This window comes from Geotrypetes seraphini, chromosome 2 (genome assembly GCF_902459505.1).
Source record: "Geotrypetes seraphini chromosome 2, aGeoSer1.1, whole genome shotgun sequence".
NCBI lineage: Eukaryota > Metazoa > Chordata > Amphibia > Gymnophiona > Dermophiidae > Geotrypetes > Geotrypetes seraphini.
The window spans coordinates 138,496,113-138,509,011 of NC_047085.1; the positions used below are offsets into that span (position 1 = coordinate 138,496,113).

General features: G+C 45.6%; 1 protein-coding gene across 1 annotated transcript in view; it reads right to left on the bottom strand.

The window, feature by feature from the left end:
* LOC117354834 (histamine H3 receptor-like) overlaps positions 1–9,610 on the bottom strand; it is a 35,410-nt gene extending 25,800 nt beyond the window's left edge. The window contains exons 1-2 of the mRNA XM_033932805.1: positions 9,487–9,610; positions 5,270–5,291 (exon numbers count right to left, since the gene is read on the bottom strand). Coding sequence (XP_033788696.1) covers positions 5,270–5,291; positions 9,487–9,610 — 146 coding nt within the window. The remainder of the gene's footprint in view (positions 1–5,269; positions 5,292–9,486) is intronic.
* Positions 9,611–12,899: the final 3,289 nt, after the last annotated feature.

Consider the following 12,899-nt stretch of genomic DNA (forward strand, 5'->3'; position numbering starts at 1 on the left):
AGCAGCACTACGAACTTGCTGCCCGCATTGTGTCAGCTATCTCTCTGATGCCACTTTCTAGGCGCCAGGCCCAGAAGTGATGTCAAAGAGAGGCGACGTTGACCATCTCGCAACCATTTTCAAACAGGAAAAACATCTGATTTTCTGTTTGACTATATGTGATAAGGACGTTCTTGTGCTGAAAACATCCAAAATGAACAGCCATTTTCCCAAATGAAACATCCAAAATACGAATACCAGAAAAGCAGGCGCAAAAACTTCTGCATGGCATTATTTGTTCAAATATCCTTGCAGAGCAGAGGGGCAGTACAGTGGACTTAAACAATGAGACCCAGGTACAAATCCCACTTTAATTCCTTTATATGTCATTGTGAGTAGAGAGCTGCACGGGAACGGGGATGACGGGAATCCCGCGGGACCCGCGGGGATCCCGCGGGTTCCCCCTTTGGGTCACGGGGATCCCGTGGGGACGCCCCCTAGGGTCGCGGGGATCCCGTGGGGACGCCCCCTAAGGTCGCGGGGATCCCGTGGGGACGCCTCCGAGGGTCGCGGGGTTCCTGCGGGGTTGGATCGCAGCGGGGTTGGTCGAGCCGCGAGGGTAGTCTCCTTCTCCTTACCTGCCCTGTCGCAGCACACATCCGAACGGAAATCTTCCCGATGTCAGCGCTGACGTCGGAGGGAGGGCTTAAGCAAAGCCCTCCCTTCCTCCGACGTCAGCGCTGACATCAGGAAGACTTCCGGTCGGCTGTGTGCGGCAGGGCAGGTAGGAAGAAGGCAATGGCGTACGAAAGAGGGGGGATGGGGCGGAACGCCCCTGAGAATGTGCACAGCCGGTCAGATCCCCCGATCGACCGACAACAGGCCCGGCCGACAAATCTCCCTGCCCTGTAGCCGCGAATCTAAATTACCTCTTACAGCAGCTTCACTACTCCAGCTGCTGTAAGAAGGTAATTTAGATTCGCGGCTACAGGACAGGGAGATTTGTCCGACCGGGCCTGTTCTGTTGTCGGTCCGGTGCAAAAGCGCCACAAAGGTGGAGGCAGGGAGGGAGGAAAGGTGGAGTGGAGAAGAAAAGACGCTTAAGGGGGGAGAAGGCCGCTGAAAGCACTGGGGAAGACAAAGGGGTGGAAGAGAACGCTGAAAGGACATGGGGTAAACGGGAGGAAGGGGGGGGGGGGGAAGGACCCTGAAAGCACTGGGGAAGACAAAGGGGTGGAAAAGAACGCTGAAAGGAAATGGGGTAAACGGGAGAAAGGGGGGGGGAAGGACCCTGAAAGCACTGGGGAAGACAAAGAGGTGGAGAATGCCACTGAAAGGACATGGGGAAGACAGAGGGGGGAGAAGGCCGCTGAAAGGACATGGGGAAGGCAGAGAGGGGAGAAGGATGCTGCCTGACAGGACATGGGAAAGATGTTGGGGGAGAAGGACACTGAAAGGAAATGGTGAAGAGGGAATGGGAAGAAGACGCTGGCAGGGAAGAAGACAGAGGTGCCAGACTATGGGGGGAGCGGAGGGAAAAAGATGGGTGCCAGACCAATTTGGGAGGGGGGAGAAAGGGAGAGGCACAGTAACAGAGCAAATGGAAGACACAGAGAGAAGAGAGGCAGTGGATGGAAGGAATTGAATGAGAACATGAAGAAAGCAGAAACCAGGCAATAAAGGTAGGAAAAAAATTCTTTTTTTTGCTTAAGGATAAAGTAGTATATTAGTTGTGTTGATAAAAATTTATAAACATTAGAGGCTCTGGTAGAAACCCGTTTACAAAGTATGTATTCTTCCCAATTAATATTTCCAAATTAATAAAGTCTTTTTGCTTATTTTTAAATGGGTTTCTACCAGAGCCTTTAATTCAGTAGCATAATTAAATGAAATAACTATTTCTGTAGTTTATAGTGACGGGCGGGGACGTAGGGGATTCCTCGCGGGGACGGGCGGGGACGGAGGGGATTCCTCGCGGGGACGGGTGGGGACGGAGGGAATTCCTCGCGGGGACGGGTGGGGACGGAGAGATTCCTCGCGGGGACGGGTGGGGACGGAGGGATTCCTGGTGGGGACGGGTGGGACTTTGGCGGGGACGGGTGGGGACGGGTGGGATTTCTGTCCCCGCGCAACTCTCTAATTGTGAGCCCTCCAGGAACAGATAAAATGTTTCAGTACCTAAAGGTATAATACCACAATAGCCACCATGCTTGCAGGTGTCATAAATTCAGCTAGCACATGTTCCAGGAGGGCTCACGTATTTCTACAGAAATAAAAGACTTAACTTGGGAATTACACTTGGATCCCATTGTTTAAAGTCCACAGTACCAGCAGGGAATGTGTGGTGCAGTGGTTAGAGCTACAAACCTCCGCACCCTGAGATTGTGGGTTCAAATCCCACACTGCTCCTTGTAACCCTGGGCAAGTCATTTAATCCCCATTGCCTCAGGTACATTAGAAAGAGTGGGAGCCCACTGGGACAGTTAGGAAAAAATGCTTGAGTACCTGAATAATTTATAATCTGCATAGAATTGTAGGATATGCAGAATACAGTGGTGCCTCGCATAACGAACGCCTCGCACAGCGAACGCTGCACACAACGAACTTCATGTCTTGATTCATACAACGAACTTCGTTTCACACAACGAAGTCGCCCGAGCTTCCACAATCGCTGCCGATGTATTGAATCCTTCCGCGCACGCACTGCAGGCAGTCATTAGTCACTGCGCTTAACGCGTTTCACATAACGAACTTTTCGCATAACAAACTTGCTCCTGGAACGAATTAAGTTTGTTGTGTGAGGCACCACTGTATAAATTATTAGAAATCAAATCAACTACTAGGCTACTGTTTACTGCTTTATTAGGAATGGCCATATTATCTAGAGCCGTCATAGAGCCTGGGATCCACTTTCACTTCTTAGGGGTTGTCAGGGGATTAGTAACCACTGGGAGATTAAAGAAGGATCATGCCTTCAACCCTCCAGTGGTCACCTGCTCAATCAGGGTACTTTTTTGTACCCTGGATGTGATTGAAACAGGTGTAGATAAAAGCATCCTTCTTTATTACCCTAAGCATTACCCTGGACATTATCACTGAAAGTCGTTCTAATTTTGGGACCGCCCTAGTCCCACCCAAAGCATGCCTCCAACATGCCACCATGTTATCTGAACAAACTGTGATGCAAAACATCCAGATTCTGTCTTTCAAAAATCATGAACTGGATATTTTTATCAGATGTATATATTTTGGCCATTTGGAGACATATAGGGGTCCTTTTACTAAGGCATGCTAACCTATTTAAAATGCACTAGCACGTGCTAAATGCTAAGGCGCCCATAGAATATAATGGGCGCCTTAGCATTTAACATGCAGTAAGGCCCGGATTCTGTATAGGATGCCCGGGAGGGGCGACCTATACAGAATCTGGCCTACACTAACCCCGATTCTGTAACCAGCGTCCATGTTACAGACGCCGGTTACAGAATCGGGTTAGAGTAGACGTGATAGGTATAGCGGCTCCAGCCACCTGTCCCCCACCCACCCCCGATTGCTGGCAGGAGGGTACCCAACCCTTCCTGCAGGAACGCCGCCCACTCGACACCCCTGATTGCCGACTGGAGGGTGCCCAACCCCTCCTGCCGGAGGACGCCCCCCCAGACACCCTTGCGCTAACGCTCCCCCCCCTGCTGTGCTAACACTCCCTGATGACCCTCTATAATCTCCCACCCAAAACTAACCTTCCAGCCGGCAGGCCCGCTTCGTCGAAATGAGGTGGGCCCGCCCCATCCCTGCTAAGCCTAAGGCTCTATGAGCCTGGACCAATTAGACATTAGGCTTATCGGGTTCGCCCATCCCCACTAAGCCTAAGGCCTGATTGGCCCAGGCTCTAGGGGCCTGGGCCAATCAGGCCTTAGGCTTAGTGGGGATGGACGGACCCACTATGCTTAAGGCCTGATTGGCCCAGGGTCTAGAAGCCTGGACCAATCAGGCCTTAGGCTTAGCGGGGATAGGCCGGTAAGAAGTGGGCCCGCCTCGTTTCGATGAGGCCAACAATTAGAGGTTAGTTGGGGGGAGGTTAGGGGGGTCATCTGGGAGTGTTAGCACAGTGGGGAGGGGGCGTTAGTTTGGGGGGGTCCAGAGGGGGGCGTTCTCCAGCAGGAGGGGTTGGGCACCCTCCTGCTGGCGATCGGGGGTGTCGGATGGGCGGCCTTCTGGCAGGAGGGGTTGGGCACCCTGCTGCTGGCGATTGGGGGTGTAAGGTGGGTGGTGTTCCAGCAGGAGGGGTTGGGCACCCTCCTGCCTGCGATCGAGGTGGGGGGACAGGCGGCCGCAGCCACTATACTTATCGCGGCAGGGAGATCCCTTGCTGCGATAAGTATAACGGCCGTGTCTACTTACAATGTAGGCTAGCATTTTGCTTACCTACATTGTAAGCATCTCTTCCTCTACTAAGGAGATGCGTAGGGCTGCCTAGGTTCGCCTAAGGCCCTTAGGCAAGCTTAGGCGGTCTTGCGGGCCTCCCTGGGCTCCCGGAGGTGCCTTCAATATAGGCGGCCTGCCCGGGGAGCATTTTTTAAAAAAATGTGCATCCCGATTGGCTGATTAGACAGCTGTAGAACACCTACTGCTGCCTAAAATCGGGATGCACTTTGCAGAATCAGGGCCTAAATCTGTTAGCGCACCTTAGTACATGGACCCCATAGTCTATTTTAGTTATCCGTGCATTTGTAATGTGTGAATTCACATATCCACAGTTATATCAATTGCAACCTATATTCCTCATTTACACTGCCATGTTTGTATATTTATGGACAGGCACTCTCTTTATTTTCACTTTCACCTCACGGTCAGGCTTTGCTTCCAGATATGGCCCCCAAATGTCCAGAGAATGAATTACAGGTACTTCAAGCATTGTCCCATACAGGAATCTAACCCTATTCTTCCAATAGGATCCACTGTTCACTTTTCATGGTTTTGAGGCGCAAGGTGTACTGCTGGAACCTAACCTCTATTTTCCCATAGACTCAGCATTTCTTTATTTGTGATTTTGTGGTTCGAACCATACTACCACGAATAACGAGGACAGACTGTAAGAACATAAGAGTTGCTATATTGAGACAGACCAAAGGTCCATCAAAGCCTGTAACCTGTTTTCATCAGTGGACAACCCAGATCACAAGTACCTGGCAAAATCACAAGGAGTGATCCTGTCACTCCTCTATTAAAAGAAGCACATTGGTTACCCATAAACTATAGAATCACGTATAAAATAGCACTACTTACATACAAAACATTAATGAATAAAGCTCCTGTATTTTTAGAAAGACTTCTGATCCCTTACATTCCAAGAAGATCTTTTAAGATCCAAGGAGAAATCTCTCCTCTCAGTCCCTTCACTAAGATTCATTTATATGAGGAGGGACATGATCTTCTCTATTATGTCACCTTAAACTTGGAAATCGCTTCTAATTTATATTAGGGAAGAAAAATCACTTAGTAAGTTCAAAGGTCTCTTAAAAAGATGGCTCTGTAAGGATGCTTCAACTGAGCTGCTTGAATTCTATAAAACTTAAACTCCCTACAGTTGACTAAAATCCTCTAAATGAAAATTAAGTAGGTAACTATTCCCATCCTACTGTTTTAACTTCTATGTTCATTTTATTTGTTTATGAATTGTAATTAAACCTGTCTTCCTTCTGTGTCCCGTAGTGTCATAGTTTTAACAATTGTGTGGCTTTTATGTTTTTTATTTTTTACCATGACTATATTATTATTTGTAAATCGCATTGCATTATTATATTGCGATCTAATCAAATTTTTAAATAAACTTGAAACTTAAACTTATCCTAGGAATAAGCAATGATATCTGCAATTCCATCTTAATAATGACTTATGTACTTTTCTTTTAGGAAATGATCTACACCTTTTTTTAAACCCTGCTAAGCTAACTGCTTTCACCACATTCTCCAGCAACGAATTCCAGAGTTTAATTACATATTTAGTGAATAAATATTTTTTCCTTTTTGTTTTAAATCTACTACTTAGAAGCTTCATCGTATGCCCCCTAGCCTAGTATTTCTGAAAAGAGAAAACAAGCAATTCACATCTATCTGTTCCACTCCACTCAGTATTTTATAGAAACATAGAAACATGACAGCAGATAAAGGCCAAATGGCCCATCTAGTCTGCCCATCCGCAGTAACCATTTTTTCTTTCTATCTCTGAGAGATCCTCCTTCAGGTTCATCCCATGATTTTCTTTCATTGCTCACCTGAGTTATTCCTAAAATGAGACATGTCCTACCAATGTTAAGGGAAATACCCTATATTTCATTTTCTCTTATTTCTCTGCTCCTTTATATCCAAGCCTCTTTTCTACTTCTACACATATTCCTCTTCTCCTTTCCATGTCAAATGTTTTCTAACATCAAGAGACTAAGAACAGTTTAGCTCCACTATTCCAAAGAAACTTTCTGACATCTTCCTTGACCAATATCTTTTTCCCATCCCCACCTCCTCATTAGCCCAGGCCCATCCCTGGCTATGCCCCTGGTTTATCTTAGGGCAGGATGCACAACACTCCAACAATAGGGTAAAAAATACCGTGTTGGGAGCAATTTTTTACAGGGCTAGGCACAAACAAATAATATACATGGGGTAGCCCTGTAAAAGAGGGGAGGAACTGTGCCTGGCACCTGTTCAGAAGAGCTCCTCCTCATGCATGCAGCCCCCTTTCTCCTCCTCTACCCAGCTGATAGTAGATCTGGAGCTGCCTTCAGCTGACAGCTGGCAGAAAGGAGAGCAGCGGCTGCTGGCTCAGCTGATTTGCAACTACCCCTGCCGGCTCCAGAGCCGCAATCAGCTGATAGGGGCTTCCCCTGCCGGCTCTAGAGTAAAATAAACAGCCCAAACATTTATGGAGCTTAACCATTCCTCACCTTTAATCGTATACACAGACTCTTAATAATCTTATAGTCTGACATTAAAATCGCTTTAGAAGTTGAATCACCTGTTACTAACTGTTCGGATGAACTTACCTTGGATATTATAATTCTCAGATCTCAGCACCCCTGCTTTATTCTTTCGAATTGTCCTCCTAAACTTATTGACACTATGTTTGTGACTGCCCTTATGCATATATTAAAGAATTGGAAATCCTCTTCATCATTGGATTATACTTTTTGGTGGAAATCTTTGTGCATGTATCATAAATTTGAATCATATGCTTATGAGAAGAAAAATATTGCTCGACTATCCATGAACATGACACTATGCAACTCGCCTTGGAAATTCTTAGACTCCTATGTTAGTTCTGTTTCATAGACACTCCTGTCTTTCTCTCTTTCTCTTTCTCTCTCTCTTTCTCTTCTTCTCTTTACTTTCTCTTTTCTCTCCTTCTTTCTTTCTTTACTGTTTTCTCATAAGCAGTCCAAGTACTTTGGTTCTCTTAGAAGATTTCAAACCTAATTACAATTGATTGTAGTTACTGCTGTGTTACACTAAATGTTATTAGTTTCGAGATCCCAGTGTCTTACATATATCTGAATATATATTTGGACTGTATCTTTTCATAAAACTTAATAAAAAATATTGAACTAAAAAAAAAAAGAAGTTGAATCACCCGCCCATTGCCTGATCCAAAGCATACGATGGGTGGAGATATAATCAGAGTCATGGGGAAAGTCTGTCAGAGTTAAGGTTACCAGACGCCAAGATTTCCCAGGACACGTCCTCTTTTTGAGGACATGTCCGGGGTCTGGAAGGCTTTTTAAAACCTGGCACTTTATCCGGGTTTTGAAAAGCCTCCTCTCAATTTCCCCCTGCCTGACCATAGCAGGCAGCGGGAGGCGGAGCTAGGGTGGGAGGGTGGGTCTCGGGTGTCCAGATTTTACAATCATAAAATCTGGCAACCCTAATCAGAGTGCATCCACCACATAGACTCTGAGTCACTATCTTAGCTTGTGTCGGCAGGAAAAGACTGTCAGGCTCTGATTTCGTAGCCTAGAATGACAGACACACGCCTTATAGACCTCTATCATATCTCCCCTGAGCCATCTTTTCTCCAGACTGAAGAACCGCTTTAGCCTGTCCTCATAGGGAAATCCCATCTGCTTTGAAAATGAGCATCAATGCCACTTCACAGAACAATGGTCAGACCACACTTAGAATACTGTGTCCAACACTGGTCTCCATACCTTATGAAGGATAAAATTCTGTTGGAGAGGGTGCAGAGGCGAGCCACGAAACTAGTCAAAGGCATGGAGAATTTAAGCTACAAGGAACGCCTCGGAAAACTGGGACTGTTCACCCTCGAAAAGAGAAGACTGCGTGGGGATCTGATAGAGACTTTTAAAATATTAAAAGGATTTGACCAAATTGACCAGGAAGCAACATTACTGACATTTTCAGATGTGAACGGACAAGAGGTCATAGCCTGAAACTGAATAGCAGCAGGTTCAGGACAAATGTCATGAGTTCTGTTTCACACAAAGAGTGGTAGGCGCTTGGAATGCTCTCCCGGAGGAGGTGGTGGCAGAGAATACTGTGCTGGGTTTCAAAAGCAAGTTGGATGCACACCTTCTTGCAAATCATATTGAGGGATACGGGAAATCCGGGTCTCCAACAAGGAGCACCTAAATGGGCCTCCGCGTGTGCGGATCGCCGGACTAGATGGACCTTGGTCTGATCCGGTGAAGGCGTTTCTTATGTTCTTAATGATTCTAAAGGTGCAGAAAACAAATATATGTAACTGCCTTGTACAAATAAAACAAAAGTATTCCATAAGTAACTAGGAGAGAGAAACTCCAATATACAAGGGTTCTTCAAAAAGTTTTTGCACTTTCATATTTTCACGCTCAACCAAAAACGTTCTTTTCTGATGACAGTAAGAAGCTAGTAGGACACTGGAAAAAATATATCGCAAAACAGGGTGATTATGTGGAAAAGTGATATAATTTGCTTTTGAGATACTTAATAAATAGAGTTTAAAAAATAAAAGTGTGGAAACTGGGCTTCTCAAGTTAATCAACAGGCAAATATTCAGAGGGACTTATCTGGGTAAGAAAGACTACCTAGATAAGTTCCGTTGACCAGCTCGTATTCAGCTTTTAGTTGCATTTATCTGGATAGCGCCACTGAATAGCTGGGCAGACCACTACAGCACTATCCAATTAGTGCTGGGATGATCTGAGGAAGAATTGGGAAGGACATGACAGTTTTGCAGGTGTTGCCAATATTCCATGCTGAAGCATGGATAACTAACTGGGCAAATAGGCCCGCACAAAATTCAGTTAGAGGTAGTTTCACGTTTATTTTATTTGATATACCGCTTATAAAGCCTAAGCGGTTTCCATAAAAGTCATGTATTATACAATAATAACTTAATATGGGTAATAGCTGCCAGAGTTAATTTTTTGTAAAAATTGGAATTCATGGCATACAAAGATCAGCATTTCACAACCTTGGCATCACTAAAACAAATTATCATATTAATGTTTTAACTTACCCACAAGAATGTCGCAGACCGCTAAGTTTAAAAGAAAGTAACAGCTGTGATTTCTGAGGTTCTTGTCCACAACAAAAGCTAGAATGACTAGTGTATTCCCTAGCACCGTTATTAAACTCAACATGGACATAAGGAAACCTAAAATTATAACGATGCTGATTTTGAAGGGTAGATCTTGGTCTTTTCCTCCAGAGATAGAGAAGTTTGTCAAGATTGCAACCGTAAGGTTCACATTGCTGTGAATGACGAACTCCATATTGATAAGCGTAGCAGAGAAGCGACGTGTTCAGTGAGGTTACCCTCTCTTGTCTTCTCTTCTAGTAAAAGATTGTTTAAATAGCATCCAGACACCTGCGTTCAGTGATTAGACTGAACTAAAAAAAAAAAAAACACTTTCATATTCTCATCGGCATGTTCCCTGGCTCCTTAGTTTCAGAGGTGTTAATAATCCCATTCTCACTTAAACCATATAGAATACTGTTGTTGAATCATTTCCAATATCTTATGCTTGTTTGTATCCTTGATGTTTAAGCTTTCCCAGACTGCACCTCCTTTCCCCTTTGGTTTTATTTAAATTATTTTTAATGGTATCCTGCAACTGGCTAATTATGAGTTTATTTTTATTTCCAAGTTGTATTATATTTCTTTCAATTCTTCCCCAGTGACAAACTAGTTCAAACCCACGCTTCTCCTTGTGACCTTGGGCAAGTCACTTAATCCCCCCATTGTCCCAGGTACATTAGGTAGATTGTGAGCCCGCCGGGACAGAGAGGGAAAACTGCTTGAGTACCTGAATAAATGCATGTAAACCGTTCTGGGAGAATGGTATAAAAAATTAAATAAATAAAAGTGTAACTAAGGTGGTACAAGATCTATCTAAAGGGACTGATTTCCTCTAGGAGCATTATTGGTGAAAGATTTGGATAAAATTGGTGTATTTAGAGTTATTTCTCTAAGAAGGAATACTTCTTTTTGTGCTCACAAAGCACATATTTTCTCAGATTAGGAGGAATCAGTTTTTGCAGTTAAAAGCTTATATGTTGTCATTGGTGCTTCCTCGCTTTTACATTTTCTGCGCAAATTACGTATCAGGGCACAAATTAGGTATACGAAACTCTCTTAATGGGAGGCTTTTCTGTTTCATAATTGCAAGGTGTACAGGCCCAATCCTAGAAACAAACTTTAACCAGTTGCTGGCCCTAGACTGGAAGCACCGCTGTGGGGTTTTAGCAGAAGGGGAGGGAGACAGTGGCAGCACTGAGGATTGTTTGGTTTTGAAAAAGGATTTGTAGTGGGGATTGGAGAGGCATTGAGAATGTGTGGAGGACCGACTGTGGCATCAGCAGGAGCTAGCTCACTCAGCTTTGCTGTGCCTCATGAGACTGTCACAGCAATTTCCTTATGGTTCTGTCATTCATCAAGTGAGAATTGCTTCCTTGCGCTGGGTTTTGTCACTGGCCTCAGGACTGGGGCTAGGCCTGCTCTGCATATTGACATGCAGTTAGTCAGGGCTGAATGTGAGCTTCACATGTAACCCCCTGTAGTGGTTGAAGGGGCTGGAATTGCTGGCATGATGGGAGGGGCCATGTCTGAGGGCTGAAATGGGCTGTCACTTCTGATAAAAGTGCTTTGGGGCCTTCTGCTTCCTTTTTGCGATTGGCTATTGGTTCAGGTGTGCTTTACCACCTGTGTTGGGTCCTGCTATTTGGCAAGGACCTAGATGACCTGATGGCCAGTGTGGAAAACTGTTCCCCCAAGTCCTTACCAGACATCAGACCCTGAACGACCCAGAGTTCAGGACAGGGCAATTTTTGACACTCCCAAAGATTTTGTGCATATATGGGAGACCAAACAATGCAGAGACCCCTTCGTGGACCACATCAGAGATTAAGCAGAGGCAGGATACAGCAAGCCTCAGGCTTCTGTACCTCACCAGCCCCTAAGAAAGCACAATGATACCAGAACAAGGGCTGTGCTCCCCCAGAGAGTGGGCAGATTGTTGGCATTTTAGTTATTGTCTCAGCTTGGTGCAGACCACTGGGTTTTGGATGTTGTCCGGGAGAGGTATAAAATTGAGTTCTGTGCCCCCCTACCAGACCACTTTGTAAATTCTCTGGCCAGCCAGCTGACGAGAGGCCTCAAAGTTGGGCTATGGTACAAAGGCTACAGGCTCTTCAGGCAGTAGAGCTGATCCTGGACACAGAATCATGCTCGGGCAGATACTCCATATATTTCATTGTGCCAAAGAAAGACTCTGACAATTGGAGGCTAATTCTGGACCTCAAGGGGGTGATCATTAGCGAAGACATGAAGACTGCCAATCAAGTGGAGAAGGCTTCATCAAAGGCAAGACAAATGATGGGTTGTATCTGTAGAAGTTTTATCAGCCGGAAGCCCGAAGTTATAATGCCGTTGTACATATCCATGGTGAGGCCTCATCTGGAATATTGTGTATAATTCTGGAGGCCACATTACCAAAAAGATGTGCTGAGAGTTGAGTCGGTTCAACGAATGGCCACCAGGATGGTCTCGGGACTCAAAGACCTCCCATATGAGGAAAGGCTGAATAAATTGCAGCTATACTCACTCGAGGAACATAGAGAGAAAGGAGACATGATAGAGACATTTAAATATATCACGGGCTGTATTGAGGTGGAGGATGATATCTTCTTTCTTAAAGATCCCTCGGCCACAAGAGGGTATCCGCTGAAAATCAGGGGTGGGAAATTTCATGGCAACACCAGGAAGTTCTTCTTCACCGAAAGGGTGGTCGATCGTTGGAATGAACTTCCATTTCAGGTGATTGAGGCCAGCAGCGTGACAGATTTTAAAAGGAAATGGGATACACATGTGGGATCTCTAGAGGGGTAACAATGGAAATGGGATACACATGTGGTATCTCTAGGGGGTAAAATCAAGGGGGTGGGGTCGTTAGAGTGGGCAGACTTGATGGGCCATGGCCCTTTTCTGCCGTCATCTTCTATGTTTCTATGTTTCTAATGTGGCACTGAAGGTACCACACTTCCACATAGAGACCATGCAGTCGCTCATAGCAGCAGTGGCACCAGGGGAATGTTTCCCCTCCCTCGATTTGATGGAGCCTATCTTCACATTCCCATCTTCCAGCCCACAGTAGGTACTTGTGATATCATGTTCTGGAGCAACTCTTCCAGTTCTTCACACTCCCACGTTGGCCTGGCCACAGCACTTCACACCTTTACCAAGGTGATGGTGGTGGCAGTGCACCTCCGCAAAGCTGGGATTCAGGTGCAGCCATATTTGGATGATTGGCCCATCAGAACTTCATCCAAGGAAGAAGGTGAGCTGGTGGTTTCGAGAGTGGCGCAATTCCTCAAAGACTTAGGCTGGATAGTCAACTTCAAGAAAGCTGGAACCGACTCAGCACCTGGAGC